General features: G+C 33.3%; 3 protein-coding genes across 4 annotated transcripts; 1 reads left to right on the top strand and 2 right to left on the bottom strand.

Annotated features, from left to right (window-relative positions):
• The first annotated feature begins 451 nt into the window (after positions 1-451).
• On the top strand, positions 452-21,936 carry LOC105832252 (rhophilin-2). Its single transcript, XM_028190376.2, has 15 exons — positions 452-722; positions 2,348-2,463; positions 2,785-2,916; positions 2,999-3,074; positions 5,644-5,721; positions 5,993-6,376; positions 6,519-6,617; positions 6,695-6,965; positions 7,095-7,289; positions 7,408-7,634; positions 8,031-8,183; positions 18,804-19,203; positions 19,414-19,724; positions 19,812-19,905; positions 19,985-21,936. Exons 1-15 carry the CDS (start codon positions 501-503, stop codon positions 20,131-20,133), a joined length of 2,907 nt encoding a protein of 968 aa, XP_028046177.1. The 5' UTR covers positions 452-500; the 3' UTR covers positions 20,134-21,936.
• LOC105832248 (protein tilB homolog) lies at positions 3,081-5,637 on the bottom strand. The gene is made up of 4 exons (XM_012673036.3): positions 5,074-5,637; positions 4,446-4,707; positions 3,823-4,142; positions 3,081-3,572 (listed from the first exon to the last, which is right to left on the bottom strand). Exons 1-4 carry the CDS (start codon positions 5,400-5,402, stop codon positions 3,155-3,157), a joined length of 1,329 nt encoding a protein of 442 aa, XP_012528490.2. The 5' UTR covers positions 5,403-5,637; the 3' UTR covers positions 3,081-3,154.
• Positions 21,836-24,089, bottom strand: LOC105832251 (cobalamin trafficking protein CblD). 2 transcript variants are annotated; one of them, XM_012673040.3, is made up of 5 exons: positions 23,872-24,089; positions 23,666-23,804; positions 22,668-23,080; positions 22,032-22,248; positions 21,836-21,935 (listed from the first exon to the last, which is right to left on the bottom strand). In XM_012673040.3, the coding sequence occupies exons 2-5, from the start codon at positions 23,802-23,804 to the stop codon at positions 21,859-21,861; spliced, it is 846 nt and encodes a 281-aa protein (XP_012528494.1). In that variant the 5' UTR covers positions 23,872-24,089; the 3' UTR covers positions 21,836-21,858. The 2 variants fall into 2 exon arrangements, with proteins under 2 accessions (XP_012528494.1, XP_012528493.1); XM_012673039.3 differs by having other exon boundaries at positions 23,914-24,088.
• Between the last annotated feature and the right edge of the window lie 984 nt (positions 24,090-25,073).

A 25,073-nucleotide genomic window follows, 5' to 3' on the forward strand; every position in this document is an offset into this window, starting at 1 on the left:
CCACGTTTAGTATTAAAGGAATTTATATTAATGAACTAAAGCTCCTAATGAAAAAATAATGGTAAAATAACATTAACTTGAGGCATAACATTTTATTGCGTCGGTACAGATCTTGTGTACTCTTTAAAATTACTTACAAATTTTTAACAGCTTTAAAAAAAAAAAAAAAATCAGCTTTGTATTTGTAAAAAAGACAATTTTAGATATAAATATTTGATATAAACGTTACACGAAACATTCCGCATCGTGAACCGTTGGTTTCTATCCTCTAATCTACGTAATCATTCAAAGCTTCTAATTGCAGCTTTTATGATTTGCAAGTTCTTGGTACGTTAGGCTTCTGTATCCCTTTTTCATATTCCATTTTTGAGTACAATTTTTTAAAATAAAGGAAGAGAAAGAGAGAAGGATGATCGGCCGTTAGAAAATCACATCTTCGTATCGAGAACAGCCTCAATTCCGATGGTACGATCGAGATCATTGTCGATGCGTTCGCGATCATGCTAAAGTGGGTACATTACTGCCCGTTGCCGAGGGATCGCGCGATCGCTCCCCCGGACGCGAAGATGATCATTTCGAGCGAGACGACGAGGGATGAGAGGGACGAAAGAAGGGCTTTTATCTTCGATAGAAGAAAAGACGGCGTTGACACGGTGCGAAGTGCGCGAAATGCGAAAACCGCCACGCCGGACGCTATCATGAAGAGATGCTTTCGGTTTGGGGTAAGGAGCACAAAAGAAGAAAGTCGAAGTCACTTGACAGTCGGCGATACACATGGCGATCGCGAGGTCGCCGCGGCTTCTTCCGACGTGTGATTTGCGCGATGCCCGCGCGCCCGCGCGTTGTTTCTTCCTTTCTTCGTACTTTGATACTTCTTAGCGTACAATTACATTTATCAGCGTTTCTTTCTGATTCATCGCGTTCGTTCCTTATTATCAGCGAGAACGAAGGGATGAGCTATCTAAATAATTTCTGCATACACTAATTTCGTAATATTCGAATAAAACGTATAGATAATAATTTTTAATTATGCATTAAAAGTTAACTTGATAGTTATACTTATCATAATATTAATTAACTAGCTATGTTCTGCCACGCGTTGCTGTGGCTCTCTATTCTACGTTTTTTTTTTAATTTTCTTTGCTTTCGTTGTTTAACTTTCAAGAGCCTTGCTTTACTGTTGCTCTTTTTATTTTATTTTTGAATAAGCATTTATCTATCTTTAATAAATCTAATATTCATTTATTCACGTACTTCTAACTTTTTTTTCTAAAAGCTGCCATGGATTTAGAAATCCATTCAAAAGACTGTTTTAAATAAGTTCCTTTTTTTCAATAAAATAACAGCTATCTTTATTTTTCTTATTACTTTAATTTAAACACAATAGAAACATTCTTCGCCTCTCCCGGTCTCTCCCCGTCTCTCCCGGTCTCTCCCCGTCTCTCTCCGTCTTTACCCGTCTCTCCCGGTCTCTCCCGGTCTCTCCCGGTCTCTTCCCGTCTCTCCCGGTCTCTCCCTGTCTCTCCCGGTCTCTCTCCGTCTCTCCCCGTCTCTCCCGGTCTCTTCCCGTCTCTCCCCGTCTCCCCCGGTATCTTCTCGTCTCTCCCGGTCTCTCCCGGTCTCTCCCGGTCTCTCCCGGTTTCTCCCGGTCTCTCCCCGTCTCTCCCAATCTCTACCCGTCTCTCCCCGTCTTTCCCGGGCTCTCCCTGTCTCTCCCGGTCTCTCCCGGTCTCTCCCGGTCTCTCCCCGTCTCTCCCTATCTCTACCCGAATGCAACGTTGTGTCAAAATTTCAAAGCAATCGGTGAAAAACTTACGGAGATCTTAGATGACGAACAAACATTTACATTTGTATTTATATAGATTAATTATTATTATGTTTGCATTTACTTTGCTACAAGTGACTTTGGTATCGAAAGGTATTAATTGTGTTTTAATTATTATGACAGTACAGCCATAATTATTATATTCGATAAAATTGGATTCTTTCTCCCAAGGCGTAAGAGATTAAAACAAATTAATTTAAAACTATTTATACATGAGAAAGTATCAATTCTTTCGATAGACATTTATTGTAAAGAAAGTTTCCTGAGAAGATTGTGTGAAATTTGCATTGCATTTGAAAGGATCAGTATAAATAGAAAAGAAAATTGTATTATCGCCTTGTTTCCACTCATATTACGGCTATGATTCGAAAAGAAGATAGATAATCGCAAGGCTGAGTTAGTTGATCAACATGGTTAGCGGAACTGGTCTTTATCGTTGCGGCAATTCTTGCGGATTATATGATTACGAGCTATACATGATACGTCGGAGGCATCGCTAACTATGCGTTTCATGGTTCGCAGGGTTCGGATCCGAGGGTAGCGACCTGCAGAGGAAAGCTGCAGAACAAGCGAAGTAAGCTCAATCAAGAGATCAACAAAGAGCTGCGATTACGAGCGGGCGCTGAGAATCTCTTTAAGTAAGCATACCAATGTATAATTAATATACAATTGTGTACATAAACGTAACTGTTAAGTGAATATAATTATTTTATAAATTTTTACATTTTTTCCTATCAATTGCTTTAATATTGTTTGCCAAGTAATAGTATTCTGATTTATATAATTATTTACAAAAGATATTATTGCAAAGCTGAAGGCTCTAAGCGATAATTTATGATTACAAATAAAAAAATGTGATGTATAACAAAATTTTTCTGTATAATTAAAAGTATAATTAAAAGTACAATTTATAAGTACTTGCATTTTTTTTAGTTTTTATTAATTATATTTTATTACAGGGCGACAACCAACAGAAAATTGAAGGAAACTGTCGCCTTGGAACTAAGCTTCGTCAATTCGAATCTGCAGCTGCTGAAGGAACAGCTCGCCGAGTTGAATAGTTCGGTAGAGCTGTATCAGAATATCGATGGGTAAATTCGGCATGAATTATAAGTTTTACTGATATACATTAAAAAAACGTACGATATTGCATTGAACGATATTTTCTTTCAGCGACGAGCCCGTTATGCCGATGATACCATTGGGACTGAAAGAGACCAAAGACATCGACTTTCGGGATCCGTTCAAAGTAAGTTGTGAAACAAAACGCGTTGACCAATTTGCGAGATCATCGTTAAATTCATAATCGTCCAGTTTCTTTTCATCCGTTTATTCGAGAGGCGGCACGGCCGGATTGTCTTCGAAATTTTCGAGGTCCTTCTTCCCTTTCTTCTGAATTCGTTTCGCGGAATCTTCAGTTATTTTCAGAAAATCTCGAATGTCTGTGGGCGGGCCGATCTCAAGGAGAGCTCGTCGGGAGGTCACCGGTTGTCGAACTGTTATCACTTTTGCTTCGCGTTTGTTGGTTTTTTGTTTCCTTGTTGATTCGTCTTTCCTCGCGATCATTGTGCACGGAGTCAAACGGGCCATGGTGATTACTAAACTTCCGGTGGTCATATTCCGTTGAACGTTACTTCTCTCAACCGATACCTCGCAAGGCAGGGTCAACTGCAGAATCTTTCCTTTTACAGTGACTCGCACATAAGTCGGGTTCACGTCGACGTCGACGTAAGAAGTGTCCAAATGCCTACGAATGTAAAAAATAAATGCAAGGATATAATATGTTTATAAATTTAGATCAAAATTTGTGACAGACAAACGTGACCATTATTATTGTGAGCAATGGATATATTATGGTAGATCGTACAATTTATTCTTGAAAAGCATTTATAAGTATTTTTATAAAATAAATTTTCACAATTATTTTAGAATTATTTTTTGTTTGGATACAGTATATGCTGCTATTAACACAAAGCGACGTATTAATCAAAGGTTACCTGTACACGGAGACTTCGAGAACAACAAAATTGGGATCGTCTTCATCGTTTAGTCTGAATGGCAGCTTCGCCTGATTTATGTTGTACGCTCTTCCGTCTGGAGCGAATAGCTTCAGTACACGTTTTGAATGATTGTTCTTATCCGAATTATGATTTTTTATTTCTTGTTTCTTCATGAATCGCTCAGCAATGATGACTCTATCTTCCGGTGTATGATAACTAGGCTGTTTCCAGAAACGTTCATCCTCTGACTCGTTATCTTGCTCTGTTTTCTCGCTTTGCTCGTTTTTTGTATCTTCCACTTGGTTCTCTGTAGTGTCCTGAAGATGATATAATAAGATTGTTTGCATTTATCGTATATTAATAAATCTGTGATATAACTATTTATGCGCTTAGCAAAACTGCAATGATTCTCAAAAATTCCACGTAGAAATTAACATAAAAGTTTATGTTAATTTACGACTTTGTGGATTAAACGTCAATATTATATTTCAATTGTATTTAAATAATTATTGACTTATTAATTAATTTAATATTATAATATGCTTTGCAAAGTGGAATACTAACAACAGAAATTGTATTAATAATATAATATTTTCAGGTTTATGTTAAGAAAAATTTACCATTTGATTAAATGTTTTACATGCAGCATTGCGACGAGCGCGTTGAGATATCCTAGTCTTCTCATAATTCCGATAGCTCTCGATAATGTCATCTCGCGCTCGTGAATAGATTTGTAACGCCTTGATACGTTCCGATCTTTTAATCTCTTGCATGTCGAGCTCTTTTAATTGTGGTAAAGTCGCCACGACATATTGCCTGTAATATTCGTAATCTGTGCATGGATTTCCCATTAGAATTAGATGCTCCAAATTTTCATTGCACCTATGTAAAATACAAAATACGTAATTAAAAAATATAACCCAAGGAGATTTATAATTCTATTAAAATTCTATTAATAAAATAACAATTTTTTCGTTAATTGACAATTGATCTAAATTTGATATTACTGATATCGATAATTGAATATTTAAATATATATATATATATATTTTAATTATATAATATATAATATATAATAATAAGAAATCAACAAATGTTTTGATCAATTGATCTCATACTTTTCGGTATTTTTCGACAAGGCAAAATTGTTATGTCGAGAAAAACAAAAAGGGGTTACGAAATCCCTTCTCGATTTTGATTTGGATTTTAGTTATATATAATTGAAATATAATTTATAAAGGAAAATACCTGAGACTTTTTACACTTTGCAAATTTCCAATAAAATTGATGGTGAGATCTAATTTCTTTAAACTTTCTAAGCCCTCCAAGTTCTCTATAACCTCGATATTATTGAGGGCCAGGTTCAAATATTCCAGCCTCTTCAACATATTCAGATTCTCTATCTTCGATATAAGATTGTTCTGCAATAGTAGAATCTTGAGATTCCTGCAGTGTCTGTCTATCAGCTGAATTTTATCGATATTCTCCTGGTGCAAAGCAATTTCTTCCAATGTTGAAATTTCACCCTCATTGTGCTCCGAGCGTTTCCGTATTAATTCGAGCGTGATTTTCACCATTCTTGTCTTGAGCCAGTTTCTAACTTTAGCGAGAATTACGGAGGAAAATCGCAAGTGTCACGAGCAGAAACGGGTGAGCATGTATTAACCAAGAGTGCCGTCGTAGTTGCTATGAAGGTATCGATTTAACATTGGCTGTCACGTTTTGCAATTCCACATGCACGTGTCACGAATATATTGATTGTTCCGCGTAAACGATCTTTTATTCAAAGCAATAGAGTAATCTTTTATTCTCTTGTAGGACTTCATTTTGGAGCACTATAGTGAGGATGGGGAAAACTATGAAGAAGCTATAGCTGATTTGATGGAAACCAGACAGGTAAGCATCTTATAATAATTTTCATTGAATTTGTGAAAAATAGAAAATTTCTATTTTTCTTAGAAATTACAAATAACAATTTATGATTTTTTACTTAGAATTAAAATTATAAAAGAGAATTAGAATTAACAATTGAGAAATTTTTTGAAGAACTTTATACCGATTGTCCAATTGTCATTTCTGAAATAAATTATATCTTAGTAATATTTTTGATGATTTGAGTTATTAAAAAGAAACGATAAATACATATTTTACTATTTTAAATCCACAGGCTACGAGGACACCGACCAGAGATTCGGCGGGTATCGCATTACTCCTCCGTTACTATAATCAGCTCTATTTCATAGAAAGGCGTTTCTTTCCACCTGACAGAAGCCTCGGCATCTACTTCGAATGGTTTGATTCGTTGACGGGAGTGCCGAGTTGCCAGCGAACGGTTGCCTTTGAGAAGGCGTCCATTCTTTTTAATGCTGGTGCGCTTTATACGCAGTTGGCTGCCAAGCAGGATCGTTTAACCGCTCGAGGACTTGATCAAGCGGTCGACGCTTTTCTCAGAGCCGCTGGTACTTTCCGGTACATCCACGAGAACTTCACAAATGCACCGAGCATGGATCTAGGCCCGGATATGCTAGAGATGCTGGTGCAGTTGATGCTTGTAAGTTTTCACTGTTGATTAGTAATTTACTACTTATTAAGATAAAATATTATTTTATTTTCCAATTAATGATTCTTTCAGTATAATATATTGTATATTTATAATTATAACAATTAATTCATTTTGCATTTCTTATGTTTAGGCTCAGGCAAGGGAATGCCTCTTCGAAAAACTGGAGCTTCAATCGAGAGATGGCAGAAATATCGATGTTTGCTTAGATCTTGCTCAAGAAGCAGCTCAGGTAAAACTCTTTTCTATGATTCTTCTGCTTTGTAATTATCAATGTGATAAGTATAATCACAAAGCCAATTAATCCAGGTTGCAGCGATATACAATGATGTCCATGGATTGATATCGCGCGAACCGGTTCGTGACTACGTCCCGGAGACGTGGATTTCGTTGATACTGGTAAAGCGCGAACATCATCTTGCTCTCGCTCACAAGCACATCGCGGTTGGTCTGCTGGACAGACCGATTGCTGAGTTACGTGTGGAAACAAGGCTCACGTTGGAGCACATTCAGAAGAGCGACGGGAAAACTCAATTGGACGCGACCGTTCCCAGAGATGACAACGAAAGAAAACTATTGGGTATGTTTACGCAAGACGTTTTATATTACAGTTACGCTTATTCAATGCTAAATAATATTTTTAAATCTCTATTTTTTTATTAATTTTAATATATAAAGAGCGTATGTATGAATAGAAATTTTATTGTAGGCAAAGCACATCTCAGAGAAGCTCTCGTTTTGCATGATGAGAGCCAACGACTGCAAAGAATGTGCCGCGATTTGAAGGCTAAACAACCTCTAGGGAGGGTTCTGAAGAAGGCACAAGAAGCGACGCTCGACAGCTATAATAGATTCGGTAGCGAAGATGATTTTCGAGAACTTCTGGATCCACCGGATATTATCGGTATAACATTTTGTTTAAAAACACACTCAATTGTTGCCTTTTATATTATTTCGGTGAAAATAAGTTATAATATTAAAATGCATTTTTTAATTTTGCTCTTTTTTATTTTCATATGTAGCCTCCACGAAATTTCAACTTAGCATCACTCATCCGGATTTCGGGCAACACGGAGTGGATGATCTTTTCAAGTCGTTGGGACCTGTAGCGATATTTTCCGCTAAACGACACTGGACCGCGCCACGATTGGTACAACTTCAAAGAGGTCCCGATGAAGGTTTCGGATTTAGCGTGCGTGGCGACGCTCCAGTGATAATAGCCGCCGTTGATCATAATTCGTTAGCTGATGTAAGATAATCTATTAAAACAACTTTATTCAATATATAACCATTCTACAGAATAAATAGAAGTATAAAAATACTGATGTATGCAGAATAATAAAAGGGTATTATTTTAAACAATCATATAATTTTTATGTCTTGTTTTTAAGACATTTTATCGATCCGATGTATTTTGTTTACTCTGTAAGCTAATTTACATAAGATACAAAATGCAGATCGTAAATGTGATAGTGACAATCAAACAAAAACATTGATAGTATTATTAATGCTTCTGTCGTGTCCGCATTTGTGATGTATAACTTACGTTCTGTGACTTATGTAAAATAGCTTTAATCTTTTTTTTTATACGTGTTTATACAATAATGATAATGAATAAAAACAAGAAAATTTTTCTTTCTTTCAGATGGGCGGGATGAAGGAAGGGGACTTTATAGTCGCCATCAACGATAAAGACGTCAAATGGGCATCACATGAGCAAGTCGTGCAGATGATAAAACAATACGGTGACTTTATAAATTTGAAGTTAGTCACTCCAATGGACAGGAATTATCTAAAGGTGAAAGATAAAATAAATAACTGATACAATTCTAAAAAATATAACTTAGTATCTTAATTAATAAGATAAGAGTATTCTGAAGAAAATACGTAAGCAACATTAAAATTATATGATTCAGATTAATTAATTTTTAATATTGATATTATCAATGAAACTTGAGTTTTCTGTTTATTTATTTATATTTTTCTTTGTTAAAAAACTTTTTGACAAATGATCTAAGACAATGAGAAAGTACGACGGTAGAAACTAATTATTTTAGAAACCAGGAAAACCCAACAATCACCACGATAAAGGCAGCGTCTCGGCGAGCAGCTCTTCTGGAGTTTCTTCCGGTCAACCGAGTCCGGCGGGATCCGTTACTACGGCGCACGTAGTTAGAAGGCTTCCATGGAATCCGTTTAAAAAATCCGGCACTCAACGCGAGAACAGAGATTTAACCTTCGAGAACGTTATTCTCAGATGATTACCGAATTAAAGCCGGTTGTTATTAACAATCAGTTATTAATACTTTTTCGTAGAAGTTTAAAATATATCGACTCACGAAAATAAAACTCGCGAAAAATCAATTACTGATTACTAAAATTGAATGTTATTTTGTACAATTAATAATTTGGCGTCCAAAATTTTAATATCGCGTATTAAACTAATGAATATATTTGTATAAATACATGGATAACGTTGATTTCACAGTTAATTCATTCGCGAGCAATGATTTAAATTTTTTGTATGCTGCTAAATATCGAACGCGTTCAGAATTTTTCTATTTATTGCAAGTAAAATTCTACATCCGCTCAATTAGATAATATTTTTGCTAAGTAGACTATATTCAGATTTAATTCGACAAATTTGTAATTACTTCAGCATGATTTTGATAAAATTGTAATGATTAATATTAGAAAATTTTGCTAACATTCTCATGAATAACAGTGCCAACGCAGGCGTATAGTGTAAGCGTTCAATAAAATTGTCCATTATCGCGTATTTCGATGGGCACAGTTTACGACTGATTTAATCTACAATGTATACACACTTTTTGTCATATCGTTTATACATATTCGTTAAAACGATGAACTGGATTGACGAAGGGATAAACGTATCGACAAATAGTCGTATAGTGACACAAGACATAACGAGATTTGCGATTGTCGCGTATTTTGTATGTACTTAATCTTTCGCATTGAATCGTTAAGCAAATTAATAGAAATCGGGTTTTTACGCGGGCGTACTGGCGCTCGTGTGCATCTGTACATTTATACATAGATGTAGCATCGGTAGAGGCGTGTACACAGCTTTTTATTTTATATATATTATATGTATGTATATCAATAAAAAATTATATCGCATTCCATTCAGAAACAATTTTTATTTTTACTTTCCTGAATGTCCGATTTTCTCTTAATATCGCAATTATAATTATAATTGCTTTTTATTAAAATGGATTATACTATAAATCACGTGCACACAAGATCTTTTGCGAAAGCGAGGTGTTTTATAAAGCTGTAATTGTTGTGGAATATTTAATTGAAGTCCAGAAATATGAAGAAACAACTTTTCATCGTTTAATATTACAAATATATATTTTTTAATCTTATTTTTCCTTTAAACGTTTATTTTATAGATGCCAAGCTTTTGAAAATAGAATATAATTTCTTAAAGATTTATTGCTGTTGTGTTATGTAAGGGATAACAATATTAAATTACTTTGGATATATTTCATCAGTATGTATAAAACTATTTAGTGAGGACGTTGCACTTTCGTTTCAATGAACGTCGTTGAAGCTTTTAGGGTCGCCGGAGAAAGTGCAGCGGCTGAAGCATTCCCTGGAACGTGTTCTTAGCCATACTCAGACGATATGAAACTTTCGATGGGTGCCACGTGTTCAATGGTAACCGGATTAAAGCGCTCAAAATTCTTATTCGATATTTAGCATCTGTATAGGTATGTATGCAAATTGCGACGATCCTTTGAAGAATATTTCGAGAATTAAGAAGTCAAGGTGAATTATCGAAGTGATGGGTGTTAGGCTGCTTCTTCTAATTTTTATTAAAACTCTAATTGTTTCATTTTCAGCTACTATCAGCAAAAGATCACAATTTCACCTTCGCCGATGTATGTCTGAGAACCTATCGCACATCATGAATCTTTTCTCTTTACCCTATTTCTTGCACGATAGGTAATCGTACAGTAAATTGTATCTTACGTCGCTGAATTGATGAGCGCGCATTAACTTAAGAATCTACACATAATTGGCATCGAAGTTTCGTATTAGTTACGGTCATGAAACAACCCCGCCGGGATTTCTACTTTCCCAGATTTTCGCCGATGTAGAGCGTTTTTACATTTTAAATGTTTAATAAATTTTAAGAATTAATTTTTTTTTATTTAAAACTTACAAATCTAATTATTTTGAATAAATAAGTATGCAATTTAAAGAAATCATTAAAAAGTTACAAGTTAAAAGTATTTAATTTTTTAATCTAGATACGTGAAAGTTCAAACTTAAAATAAAAAGTATTCAATATAGATTATTTTTAGAATAAACTATATTCCGTGGATAAATACGTATAGAATGAGTCATTTAAGTGCATGATTGAATAAACTCCTGCAATTTATAAATTCAAGGATGTTGAGTGCGTTCCAAGTAGCGCGCATATTATTACTACAAAATACATTTTTTACTAGCAATAAAAATCAGAAGACTAATTATTGAAAAAAATAAATATTTCATGTTGCGTCTAAGTGTTTTAACAATTAATTGTTATTATAAAATTTTTTCAGTACACATATTGGTAATTACACAAAATGGATAGAACATTGAGGAAGAAACCGACTTATAAAAGGACCCTAACATTGCAAAAATGTAGAGAGGAATAGAAAGGCGTATTCCTCTCGATATACATAAGCGCTCGCCGTGACTTTCACCAACGCGGTGCGACGTCAAGAAACGTTGTCGTGCCAACGAATGATTACGCAATAATTTACGTAGCCGTGATAGGATAAAGGAAGTAATACCATAGGTCCGGTTTTAGCGCATTCACGGAATAAAAGACGTTCGATTATTCAATTTGGTTAACAAGTGAAACGCTCATCACTTTCTGGATATCTGTGTTTCCTTATATATCAGTATATATATATATACTTTATGTATCACAAAAACTTCAATCAATGTAGAATCAGAATCTTTATGTAAAAATTTAATAAGATAGTAAATTTAAAAAGGGATATGTTCGACTTTAACTTTTATTTAACAAAAAGTGTATCTTTTTCACGATATATTTATACAAAAAATTTCTCAAAGAGCTCTGCTACAGTTGTAAATTTGCATAAATTAAAAAACAAAAGTCTATATTTTTTTTCGAAATCTACACAAAATGTTTTTGCAAAAAGTAAAACGAGTAGACGCGTCGCATAAAAAAAATTGAATACAAGCATAAAAGATTTGTTACTGCTTTGTATTTTAATGCTTGACCAAGTGTTATAAGCATCAGAAAATGAATAGACCGTTCTTTTTCATCATTAAATTTACAAATTATACATTTTATACAATGTAAAAAATTTTTGTAAAATTACAATAGTGGGTAATATTTTGAGACCAACTATAATAGTTGTAAATTTTTATGTGTATGTAATTTTGTATATAAATTTCGCAATAATTTCTTAATTCGTTTTTTACACTTTTGTATACACCGTATACAAATTTATGACATATTAAATTATTTTTACTTGTATACTGCAAAATTGTAGACACGAGAAAATTTACAATAGTATTATATTGGTCTCAAAATTACTCACTATTATAGTTGTAATTTTACAAAAATTTTTTACAGTGTACAGTGTTATACAATCTTCGAGAACATTCAGAAAATATGCTGCAGCTGTTAAGTAAGAAAATTAGATCTTATCTTTGAAGATCAAGTTTTTCATTATATAAGGTGGTTCATTATATAAGTTTTCCATTATAAGGTCGATTTTTATAAAAATACTCAATTGTAATTGGTCAATTTCTTACGACTTAAGTCTTCATTGTAGACGCCTAACATAATTTTATACGTTTTTAAGTAAATCTCATACAGTACTGAAATTTTTCATATGTATCTCAGAGATATATAGAAATGCCACTAAAAAGATTAACTAAAAAATGAAATTTTTATTTCACAAATTTTATAAAATAAAAGTTGCAAAATATATAACATTTCAAGAAGTTATAGAATAGCAATATTAGCGATTTTAGCATTTGAAATCTTAAAGAAAAATTGTTGAAAGATTATTGAAAAAATTTACAATCTTTTTTAAATATTATTTAAAAAATGCTAAAACAGTAAACATTTTTTGAAATATTACTAATTGTAAAAAATCCTTTAAATATAATAAATTTAAATCATTCCTGTAAAGAAAGTATTCTGACTTTATTTTTTAATAAATTTAAAAAAATTTAGAAACAATATTTAAATTTATTATAGGCAAAGAGTTGCAAGTACTAAAAAGTTACAACAAAAATTATAAATAAAATATACTTAATTATAAATAACTTGGTATTTTTATTTAATATTTGTTAATTAATATAATGTAAATATGTAATATGTAAAATATATTTAATAAAAAAATTATACACACACAAAATTAACATTTTTAATGAAAAAAAAATTAAAGCAAGATAAATATTATTTTCTATTTAACGCACACTTTATTTAATTGTGACACTATTCAGTCCATTAAGGTGGTTATTGCCTTTTTATAATCCAATTATAGAAAATATATATAATTATATCAATCTGTTGCTTTATAAAAATTGTGATTGATCAAAAAGTTATTTTTAGTAATTATCTTAGAATTATTTTGATGTTTTAATGCCAAAGTAATTTTTGTTCTGTTTCTCGGTATGTTTTCTGATTTATTACATGTGATGGATTTTAAAAACACTTTTTGTTGCAACATTTTATATAACATTTTAAAGAATCTGTCCAGAATTGTTGTGCATAAAATGTGAAAGGTTGAAATCTTTCTGAAAACTTTCTGTAAAAGTGCGGTATAGATTACTTTCATGATTACAATTCCGAGAAATCATTAAAGGATATTATCCTTTAATGATTTCTCGGAATTGTAATCATAAATAATTTTTTTATGTTCTGCTATTTTTATTTCTTTTTTTGTGTTTTTTCGTGATTTTATTTTGTTAAATAATTTACTTTTCGCGCAAGCCTGCTTGGACAAGCGTCAATTTTGGTGGAATTGCTAAATGTTATTGTAAACGAAAAATGACCATGATACTTATCGGAGCACTCAGCGATCCTCGCTCAAAAGAGCAGTGAAAGCAAAATGAAAGATTACAAGAAGAAAGTGAATCTCCAAGTAGCGGCGCCGTTGCGAAGGCGTTCAAGAACGGGTGAGCTTCTTCGATGCTTTTTACGCCGAAGAAAGTATCACATTGGCATTGCGATATTTGCGCAAAAAGTGAACTATTTAATGAAAACAATATCACAGAGACAATAGAAAAATTTGAAAAAAATAAAATAAAAAAATATAAGCTATAGAGTTCATTATATATTATCATATGTAATTATTTTATATTCAATCACTACTTAATAATCTTTTCTCTTTTTTATAACTTTTTGAGATTAGTATTATACACACAAGAACATTATAAACTTCATTTAAATTAAATTATAATTACATGTAGTAATAACAATAACAGAATTGATAAATGCATTCAATGCATTAGGATAACTATATTTGCTTTGTGCGTTTATAAGTTGTATTTTTATATTAAAATTATTTTAGAGTTTTGCATTAAATAAGTTTTTGTATTTAACAAATGTTTTTAGAATTGTATTCGCGAAGTAAAGGATAGTTGACATTACACGTGCGCTATGAATTATTGAACAGTCATTATTTGATAATTTATATTTAAATAAGCAACACTTTACTCAGCTTCGAGATAAATTATATAGTGACCGTCACGGATATTTTCTTATGAATAATAATATGACATATTCTATTCCACATATTTTATTAATCGTTTATTTAATAAAACTTTTTTCGGAAAAAAAATTTGATTTGATTTTTAATTAGCAAGATATATAATAAATGTAAAAAGCTAGAAATTGTTTCAAATATAATTTTAAAAAATTTACATTATTATTGAAAAAATATTGAAGAAGGTAATGTTGCGAAATGTATTCTAATTATGATGTACGCGATTTTAAATTTCTATCACGTAAGTGAAATCGATTTCTATAAAAACATGTTAAAATCATCTTAAAAATATGTTAAACAATATTTCTCTTTAAAAATATATCAATAAGTACAGAAAAAGGCGACTTTAATTTTATGAAGAAATCACATAAAACTGATCAATTATCCACTTTTTAATGAAATCAGTAAATGCAGGACTTTCTTTCAAGATTTTTTACAATCGTAACTCTATCGTAAGTTTCTAGATATTTTAAAATTAAATTCACGAGCACTTGTACGCGATATAATACGCGCGAATTAACTTCCCGCGAATACTATCACATGGGATACTATACCGAGAGACAGAGAACGTAGTTCAAGATGTAGGTGAAGGTCCTGAGAGTCCGTCGAGAGTTAGCACCACCACACGACGATCCCTACTTAAATTGACCAGCCGGCCGAGCAACCGGGTTACTTTGGCGTATACCGTCCGACAGTTGACGTCTTCCTCGTTTCGAACCCAGTGATCACAAGTACAAATTTCGACGTCGCAAATAGATCCGTTCTCCAAATCGAACCAAGTGGAATTAAAACAGTGAAACGTTAACGATTAGAAGTTTCAAAATCTATTAGATGACTTCGACTTGAAAAAAAAAACTCAATCAAGCAACGATTGAAGCTTTCCAAAGATATAAGAAGAAAAAAAGAAACAGATCGATCATCGCTGGAGGAAGAAGATATTAAAAAACAGCACATCAAATATTAATCAAGTATTAATTATTAGTTTGTTAATAAAGTGGTCAACATTTTAATTTAGGACAGTTTTTCGTAATGTAAATTACGTGCAATAAATACGGACGTTATAAGTAAAGGCCAAGGTTTTCACACGCATGAAAATAATTAAATAAGAACGAAAGGTTATATTTTTAGAAGTGAGCGAGTCTTTCTCAATAGATTAATCGAAAAGCAGTAGTATCCATTCAAGTGCAAATGGAGCTTCACACGGATGGAAAGAAAAGACACGTTGAGAAAAGGGAGCGAATAAAGAGAAAGCGTACATGAGAAAAGACCGGAACTGTGAGGTTGATCGTTTAATCGGAAGATTGATTTATATAGCTTGTACGAGGCGCAATTTAAAAGATTCTTCTCGCGGAGATGGTGAATTAACTCTCGTTACGTCCATCCGCAAAAGTGTTCGGCGAGCGCGAGTGGTAAAAGTGGATCAATGTAACTCGTCCATCAAGTTCGCGCGATAATATTATCACGGTGGTGTTGTTTCTCGATCTCCTTGGCAGTAAAAATACTCTACGCAGTAACGGGTTTCATTGCGATAAACAGCAATATCGCGTTAAATAACAATCCAACAGATACAAAAACTTTTCCACTAACTAGTAATTAAATCCACGTCGGAACAGGCTAGTTCGGAATTCAATATACTGCAAAAAGAAAAAAAACTCGTCAATGCCATTGACGGTTTCAACACCGTTCTCCCGCGGTGTTGCTCTCGGATAGAAAGACGATATCGCGTTTACGGTATTGCGCTCTGGGTGTCGTGATAGGATAGAAAGTCGGATTCGAGCGCTCTCGGTGAATATAGCACGTCGCGAAACGCGCGTTCCCGTTGTGTGCGCGGCGCGCCGAGGCCTTTTTACTACTTCCTCCCAATGTCTCACTTTCGTTTCGCGAGTCGCCTGAGCACGCTCGCGGAGGGAATTACAAATAATTGTCGTCCACTAATAGTTCTCAAGATTCACTCAAAGTAAATCTTGAAATCGCGAAAAAAAGCAAAAGTCTTTACATTTTTCGAAGGAGTATCTCTGAATTCTTACGTCGATTAAAATTAATAAAGACTCCTTCGTCTCTCTCTGCGTATTAAATTATGTAAGAATTTTAGCCGGAAGTTAATAAGAACTTATATAACCCATGCAAAAACTATCTGAGATATAAGATATCTTTGTGCACTTTTAAATTAATTTTAAGATATCTTATTGCCAAATATTTATAGAATTCTACAGGGCATCATTACTTGATACCACGTATTGTCTGTTAAAGGATATCTGTGGAACATTTGCATATAATATGATTGATATTACATTTAAACTTTTATACAATATATCTTAAGATAAACTTTAGACTATCTTAAATATAAAAATTAAAGATGACTATTAAACATAAAATTAAATATCACATTTGAGATGAAATTATCATGATTTTTTAGTATCTTGGAGATATCTCAGAAATATTTTTAAAGGGGCATATACGTTTGGAGCCACAAAAAAAGGCATTTTTCATGAATTTTTTTCAGAGCTACGAAGTAAACTATAAAAATGGGACTTTTAGCATAATAAAGTATACCTCTTGTAGTTTTCATCAATTTTATTACAATGATTTTGTTGAAAAATCCCCCCCCTTCCATCGTCATGTAGCCATGCATAATTCCGCGGTGACAATGATTTCTCCTTCCCTGTTTAATCGAAATACAAAAACCAAACGGCATGTTAAAGAGTAAATTTCCTTGTCGTATCCATTTTTTTTAATTCGAGTCTTAAATAAAATGGTGGGCCTTTAAAGTTAAAGCGCCGATTTTTGGCACGGAATTTTACTTTTGCTCGTTTAAAAAAAATAAAAAAAATTCGAATTTAAAAAATTGGATACAACAACGACAAGAAAATTTACTTTTCTTTATGATGCCGTTTGGTTTCAGTTGAACAGGAAAGGAGAAATCATTATCATCGCGGAATTATGCATGGCTGACTATATGACGATGGAAGGGGGGGATTTTTCAACAAAATCATTGTAATAAAATTTGCATGAAAATTACAAAAGGTGTACTTTATTATGCTAAAAGTTTCATTTTTATAGTTTGCTTCTTAGTTCTGAAAAAAATTCATGAAAAATGCCTTCTTTTTTGTGGCTTCAAACGTATATGCCCCCTTAAGATATCTTGACAGTGGTATGCAACAGATATTCGAACAAATAAATATATATCTTCAAGATATATTTTGCTGTGTAGAAATTTACAGTATATACGCGACACAAAACTAATAAAAAATTATGTAATTTATACACACGACAAATTAAATAAAAAAAAGAATATTCTCTCTAGACGTAATTGATTTTAAATTGATGTTAAAATTATGTGTCTGTGTTTAATTATTTTATTAAAATTCTAGTAGCACAATTCACTGACGAAACATTAAAAATTGGCATGTATTGGAGATATATTAGATAAATATTGCATCAATAAATTATGTTAATAGAGAATTATATTTTAATATTTTTTACATTATTATATATTATATTATATTATATTATTGCAATTTCCTTGGTAAAAATTATTTTCATAATTTTATACAAATGAGAATACTTAACAGAAGTAGTGAAAAAATTTACATTTCTTTCTTGGAATTAAAAAAAAAACATAAATTCTGAAATATTCTAAAGTTTATATAAAAAAATCTGAAAAATTTTCTAAAAGATTATAAATTTTATACAAAAATTTTGAGAAATTCTGAAAAATTTACATAAGAGATTTTACTAAATCTGAAATAAGATATTAAACTTATTATGATGGAAAATGGAGATTACAAATTGAATCTATTGTTTATAAGACTTAATTTATTTAATTCATTAATATAAGAATAAAAAATGTATATGGCAAAATGATTACCACACGTAAGACATACGCATTTTTATTAAAATATTTTAGAAAAAAAGAAAATATCGTCATTTTAAATAAAGTAAAATCTATTTGTTATCTTTGCTACATTAACATAATTCTTTATCAAACTACATGTTGCAACATCACAATGCTCTATTCGATTTCTCTTTACGCTCCATATCATATTAGCTGTTATCGAACCAAAATAATTTGACCATGATTCCCAATTTAATTTTCTCTTGTTGCTTTTACATAATAACTATATTACTTTTTTGTACCATCATTAATTCAATATTATAAATTAAATTAAAAAATAAGAAAAACTGTAAACATTTTAAAAATTGATATTCTAATTCAAAAAGAAAATATTAATAATTAAGCAACTTGTAAGTTATAGTAATACGTGTAATTTTTTTATTGAGTCCATATTTCATTAAACAATATCGACTAGCTTTAGCTTTTATTAATTGTAAATATTTCAATCACATATATATATATATATATATATATATAGTTCGATCAAATCATGTATATTATAAACTTTAATAAATTAATTCACTATCTAAACACGTTTTTTCAGTACTTATACCATAGGTCTGACATTTTTTATTATTATTATGACATTATATTAAAATATTTTTAAAAACCTGAAAAAAAATCGTAAAACATCTGCTCAGGCAGATGATTAATAAACAATTGCCATTTTTTCCCTGAAATATGAATCTTGTTCAAATTACTTGTGTGAGATCAGTATCAAATAGGATGTCATATTGGAATTACTCTTCAGATGATGGTGACGGAAGGAGAGCAGAAGAAATATGACGAGTATAAGAGTACGCTGGATTCGGAGACGTTGCAGACGGCTAGATTGGAACTCCGCGAGGATGACAACATCAGGGACCAGGCGTTGGAACAATTTCGCCATTGGATCGAGAAACATCCTGCAATCAAAAACTGCAGGACCGACTCGGTATTTCTGCTGAGATTTCTCAGGACGAAGAAATTCAGTCTGCCGATGGCGCAGGAAATGTTAGAACGTTATCTCACTATCAGGCAACTCTATCCTCAGTGGTTCCAGAAACTCGACGTTGATGACCCAAATCTTGAGGCCATCATCGATAGCGGCTACTTGGTACCAATATTAAAGCGAGATCAGCACGGTCGTAAAGTGATACTGTCATGTGCAGGTATCGAATATTTAAAAAAATCCAGATTAATGTGTAAACACAATATTTCATTCTTACGTTTTCAATCGCTGGCATGTAGCTTATCATATCAAATCATTTAGTGTTATTATTGTAATATTATTAAATTTCCGATATTTCTGCTTTATAGTTGCAAGCGATTAATTTCTCAGTACATCGGATATTTATTGTTTCATTTTCTCTGCTTTTAAGGGCGTTTCGACCCTAATAGATTCACATCTGCACACATGATTCGGGTCCACAGTATGGTGGTGGAAGCCTTGATGGATGATGAGAAAAGTCAGGTCAACGGATACACATATCTCAATGACGAGGCAGGATTGACCATGAACCATTTCAGCACATGGTCTTTCACGGACATTCGCAATGTGTTAAGATGCATACAGAACAGCACGCCGATGCGTCACAAGGAGACGCATTTCATCAACATTCCCAACAGCGTGGCGAAGATAATCGAATTCGGTATCTCTCTGTTAAGCGACAAGTTGAAGTCTCGCATTATGGTAAATATCATAAAATGGTAAAAATTTTATTATAGCTGCGTGTAAATATATACTGCACCCGACAAATTATGTTCGTAATATTTACAGATACACAGGAATGTACAGGAGTTACAAGAGGCGGTGGATCCAAAGATACTACCAAAGGAATACGGTGGGGAAATCCCGCTCTCCGAAATGATCAGTATGTAAATTTTCCTCGCAATTCTGTCGAATAAGACTCTCAAATTCTATTACTCTCTAATGTGCTATTTATCTTTTAGACGAATTTAAAAAGGTGCTAAAACAGAAGAAAGATGAAATCAAAGCCCTCGACGATATGTATATCGAAATATCACCGAAAGATTACCAGGAGGCTAATGAAGAATTTAGCGGAATATGTGGTTCGTTCCGAAAGTTAGAGGTCGACTAAGAGTAATCTACCTTTACTACGATTTTACAACTTTATATTGCCAGCACTTCACCTAAACAGTTATTTTTTGTGATTACACGTATGACAATTGTTTTACCAAAAAGAACCATAAAAATATATTATATTGTGACACATGAAATTGCGAGCACATTAAATGATCGTATAAGTAATTTATAAATGCATCGATAATAGTTAAATCTTAGTTAACTGATTTTGATTAGTAGTTCTTAATTGTTTTTCTCTAGATCTTGTTTGTAGTATAAACAAAAAAAATTAATTTTGAATAATATTAAATAATATTATGGTTCAACCAGGTTTGTATGCGCGAAGTAACAAATTACTTTAATATTATAATACCTCGAAGTCTATGAAATAGTATTCGTTATTTTGTATGTATAAGTTTTTTTTGTTACAGCTAAGATTTCGTAAAGTGTACGAGTTAAAACTCGTTCCGCCGGTGGTACCAAGTTACCTATGATTTATAAGTCATTATTTTGATTACTTTAAGATAAATTGTGGTTCGGCATGCTTTCAAGCTCGTTTTAAGCTATCTATAATTCATGGTAGTGTTCAGGATGTAAATTTAATGTATTTCGTTGGGCACGTTCCACTTAATGCTCAGAATACTCGCGCGTCACTTAGTCTTGTTTAATATTTGATAAACAACAGGGATGAAATAATCCTAAGAGCGTTGCGAGCATTAAGTGGAATTTGCGTTTTATATAATTTTATACCGCATGATTTGATGGATTTTATGAATCTTTTTTTCCGAATTCTGACATAAATTCTAGATCGTTTAAAATGAACTTTATCGTCCTCCACTGTTGCAATAGAATATATTTACTTATAATTAGAAAATCTGCACTCGCTAACGCGTTGTTCTAATGAACAAATCTTTCACATATTCAATATTAAGAAATAAAGTTGTTAGGTACATATACGTTAATTTGTAATGTTTGTTATGTAGCGCATTCATTATGTAATTTTGTTTTGTAGTATGTTATGTTTAGTGAAATGGAAACTCTGGGATACATTTATCCGTGATGTCATAAAGTATAATTATACATAACAATTATATGGATATTTCATTTCACACTCTGCTCAGATCACTACTGCAGCTTGCATTCTGTTTGATATGCACTAAATGCATAATGTGAAAATATAATTTTGATTTGATTTGTTTAACATGAAATATTACATATATGCGATAATATTTATAGAAAATAGATATCAGTTATACTTTGTGAATTTGTGGTGAATATGCAAGTTTGAATATATTTTATATAGTTTGTTTCATGTTTATCAGATGGACGAGAGAATAATAACGTGTGATTGAAATAAATTTTATAAGCAATTTGTCAATTTATACTGATATCATTAAAACTTGATAATATTATACCTAAATAAAAAATATTTTATCTATGACTAGCGAGAAAGAATATTTTCCAAATAAAAATTTGAATCCTATAATTTATTTAATAACAACGTAAGAAGAATTATTAAACTTTTTTGCTAGCTAAACATTGAATAATTTATAGATATTAAAAGAAATAAATTCGCACTTTATATATCTATCGTAATAGGATCTCAAATTTGGCAGATTGTTCAAGGTCAAATACCTCAATTACTTACATGTAGGCGTGAGAGATTTTTTCTTAATTTCAATGATAAAGAATTATTTATCATATAAGTAAACTAAACATTTTTCCTTGTATATACACATATTTATTGATCCTCGTTATCAACGTTTATTATTTGTTTTAAAAATTCCGTGCTTGCTGGCGCCGTGGTATAAAGGCTTCCTGAAATTGAGGAGTCTTTGTAGCAAAAATTGTATATTGTATATCGTTATCAATTGCATTTATGTTGCATATGTTTGTTTATAGTCATTTATGTACCAATAAAATTTTGTAGATTATTATCGGACACGATAATTCTGCAATTGTTCCTTTGCTGTACTCTAAATCCTAGGCAGCGAAATCGTTCGTCAGTTTCATACAGGCTGGCACCCTTCTGTGGACTCAAGTAGGGCTGTCCGCTGAAGGGATTAATAAAATCTGCCCAGTAACCGACCATTTTGAGCTTTGTACATATGTCGGAGGCGGCTAAAACAAACTAATAAACTAATAATGCATAAATGTATAAATATAAAATACACATTATCTCTCAGTATATATACACAGGAAAAAAGTAATATAGCCAATAATATATGCAATTGCAGGCTGCCAACTACATAAAATACTCAATACAATAATATTTACCGTTAATGCAAGTACAATGTTGATAGTGCAATAGCATATATTATTGTATTAAGTATATCTGTAATTGGCAGCCCCCAACAACATATCTTATTGGATATATTGCATTTTTTGTTCAGTGTAGGGGTATATATATATATATATATATATATATATATATATATATAGTCATTGATAATATGTCACTTGTTTGCATCTAAATATATAATATATTATAGAGGTGTAAATATATATTACTATCAATGTCATATTATTAACACATAATATATAACTTACATATTTGGCAAGTTTCTCTGTCTCTGCTTCCTTGCGCCATCTCATCGACTTGAGATTTGCCTTTTGACTAATAGTTATAATAGTAAGATGTGACATAGACACGTCCAAGCATCCTGAAAATAATTCTTCTATGCTCTTCCGCAGAAGAATAGGGCATTCTTGTGCCACACAGTCCAATGTCGGCCGTATGGCTTTCCAATTTTTTACATTCTTTTCATATCTATTTTCATTGTTTAAGGGTTCTATAAACTCCTCATTGTCACACACTTCTTTAACAAATTGGGCTTTAACTTGGGCAGTAGTTGTAGCATCTAGCCAAGCGGGTCCTACGCTTCCAGGAAGATAAAATCTAAAGCCTCTCGGCGTTAGCAACTCCCAGTTGGAATTAATACCCAAAACGCTGTTGTCAATATCTGTTTTTACAATACAATCAATAAATAACTTAGCATTTACATAAAAAATATACTTTCAAAGGCTTATATAAAATTCAAGAGAAGCAGCTATTACAGTGGCCGTAAGCTCTAGTTTATAAGCCAGTTTCTTTATACCTGCTCTGTGTATAGTTTTTATACTTAAAGAAAAACAGGCGTATAATTAAATATCGGGCAGAAAACGAAGAAAGATGAAAAGAACACAGTTCAGCTAGAAAAAACAAAGCGACTATGTTGCTCCATGACAACAAGTAATGACAACAAGAGGTTATAGTTCAATTCAATAATGATGCAACAATTGCTATTTATCGCATCACCCCACGATTATTATACACAAGTAACTCCAATTCTGTAATTTTTCTTTCCTAATACACAATTAAAATTAATTTCATACACGAAATGCACAATCTGTACAAGTTTAGAGGTCGGCATTCGAGGCAGCTATAAACAGTCAAGAGGACTCGATTTGCACAGGCGAACTTTCAGGATTTTGAGAAAAGTAACGAATTTACAACTTGGGCTCGCTGACTTCGCGATAATGCGAGTGACGAGGAAGAGATTACTCACCGTCCAGGGTGTCGCCATTGGACTTGACGATCTTGTAGGAACTCGTGCTCCTGTCGCTGCGACGCGAGTAGAGAGCCCGCGGGACTAGGTTGAACAGCAACGAGAAGCCGTGCTTTCTCCCGTGTCTTACGCAGAGCATCTGGAAGTACCGTTTCACAGGTTATACATTCGTGGGAATCGATCCGATCGGCGGCTGGCAGACGGACCGTCGTCTCTCGGTCGTAGTCGTCGAGCCACCGTTCGTTTACCGTTGCGAACAGCAGTGCATCATTAGGAAACGATCATCTACATAAGGGATTTGGATCCACGCAGCAAAAACGGCGGATTGCACGCTTGGTTGCGAAAAAAAAAATTACCACCTATTTACACTCCTTATAAATAACATCGCGGATTGACGGACGTCGGCTCACGCGGCAGGTGCCGCCACCTACCGGCCGCCCGCGGCGAGACCACTTCGGCGACCACTGGCGACCACTTCGGCGACCACTGGCGACCACTTTGCGATCTGTCGAGGGTGTCGAGTGATTTCGCCGATCTTTCCTCCGAAAAATCAAACTCAGCGAGATCCGTGAGATGCCCGTCGCCGTTTGCATCGAAATTGAAAAATCTGTCTTCCCGTACGCACTTCTCACATTTACGTGATTGAAATACTTGGATTATCGTGGATCCCGCACGCTTGATTTAATGACGCGGATTTTCACGCAAATAGCAACAAATGCGGTACTTTTTACATTTCAATTAAATTAATTTTTTATTGTCAATATTGAAGACTACTTTTGAAACGTGGATTATCGCGGTCTTCACTCTACATCGACTATTTCCAACATTCAAATTTAATTATATATTTTTTTAAGTGACTCAGCATTCTGAACATAGTGGTCGCTGCCACGGCCATTTTGATATATTTCGATAATCGCAAATCGCAACGTCGCGTACTCGATAGATTTCGAACCGCGGTCAGCTGCGACAAATGGCGGACGTTGCCTACCGAAAAGACGCTCGCGTTTTCCTCGCGGTAATTAGCGCGTAAAAGCGGGTGCTGCGCGCGCGTGAGCGCGCGTCGGAAGCGTCTCGCAAAGCCGTTCGCCGCAGCGTTCGTGAGCACCGCGCGCGATCGCCATTGAACGTCATTATCGCTCTTTTCGCTGCGGCCCGGGAAATCGATCGAAATCGTCCCCCCCCGAGCGGACCTCCCGGCGTGAAAGCTCCGATGGTGCCCGATCACCGACAGGTACGTCGTTGTTTTATACAATATCTTATCTAATAGATCTAATATCTAATATCAAAGGTGTCCGCAGGGAAGGGGGGGAGCAGGAACTTGCACTTGCCCCCTTCCCCCCCCCCCCATCTGGAAAATGATGCATGCACGATCGCCCAGATCGGTAACAAAGGAATCTAGGAGGGTAAA

The sequence above is a fragment of the Monomorium pharaonis genome, chromosome 3, assembly GCF_013373865.1.
Source record: "Monomorium pharaonis isolate MP-MQ-018 chromosome 3, ASM1337386v2, whole genome shotgun sequence".
Classification (NCBI taxonomy): domain Eukaryota; kingdom Metazoa; phylum Arthropoda; class Insecta; order Hymenoptera; family Formicidae; genus Monomorium; species Monomorium pharaonis.

Bases quoted from the DNA above. Each gene is read 5' to 3' on its own strand.
- LOC105832252 (XM_028190376.2), top strand. From the start codon at position 501: ATGCTAAAGTGGGTACATTACTGCCCGTTGCCGAGGGATCGCGCGATC. The intron at 3,075-5,643 runs GTAAGTTGTGAA...ATTCTCTTGTAG, and splicing joins ACTTTCGGGATCCGTTCAAA to GACTTCATTTTGGAGCACTA. The intron at 6,618-6,694 runs GTAAAACTCTTT...CAATTAATCCAG, and splicing joins TTGCTCAAGAAGCAGCTCAG to GTTGCAGCGATATACAATGA.
- LOC105832248 (XM_012673036.3), bottom strand. From the start codon at position 5,402: ATGGTGAAAATCACGCTCGAATTAATACGGAAACGCTCGGAGCACAAT. The intron at 4,708-5,073 runs GTATTTTCCTTT...TATTTTACATAG, and splicing joins CAAAGTGTAAAAAGTCTCAG to GTGCAATGAAAATTTGGAGC. The intron at 3,573-3,822 runs GTAACCTTTGAT...TTACATTCGTAG, and splicing joins CTCGAAGTCTCCGTGTACAG to GCATTTGGACACTTCTTACG.
- LOC105832251 (XM_012673040.3), bottom strand. From the start codon at position 23,804: ATGCTCTGCGTAAGACACGGGAGAAAGCACGGCTTCTCGTTGCTGTTC. The intron at 23,081-23,665 runs GTGAGTAATCTC...TTGTAAAAACAG, and splicing joins CAATGGCGACACCCTGGACG to ATATTGACAACAGCGTTTTG. The intron at 22,249-22,667 runs GTAAGTTATATA...TTAGTTTATTAG, and splicing joins CAGAGAAACTTGCCAAATAT to TTTGTTTTAGCCGCCTCCGA.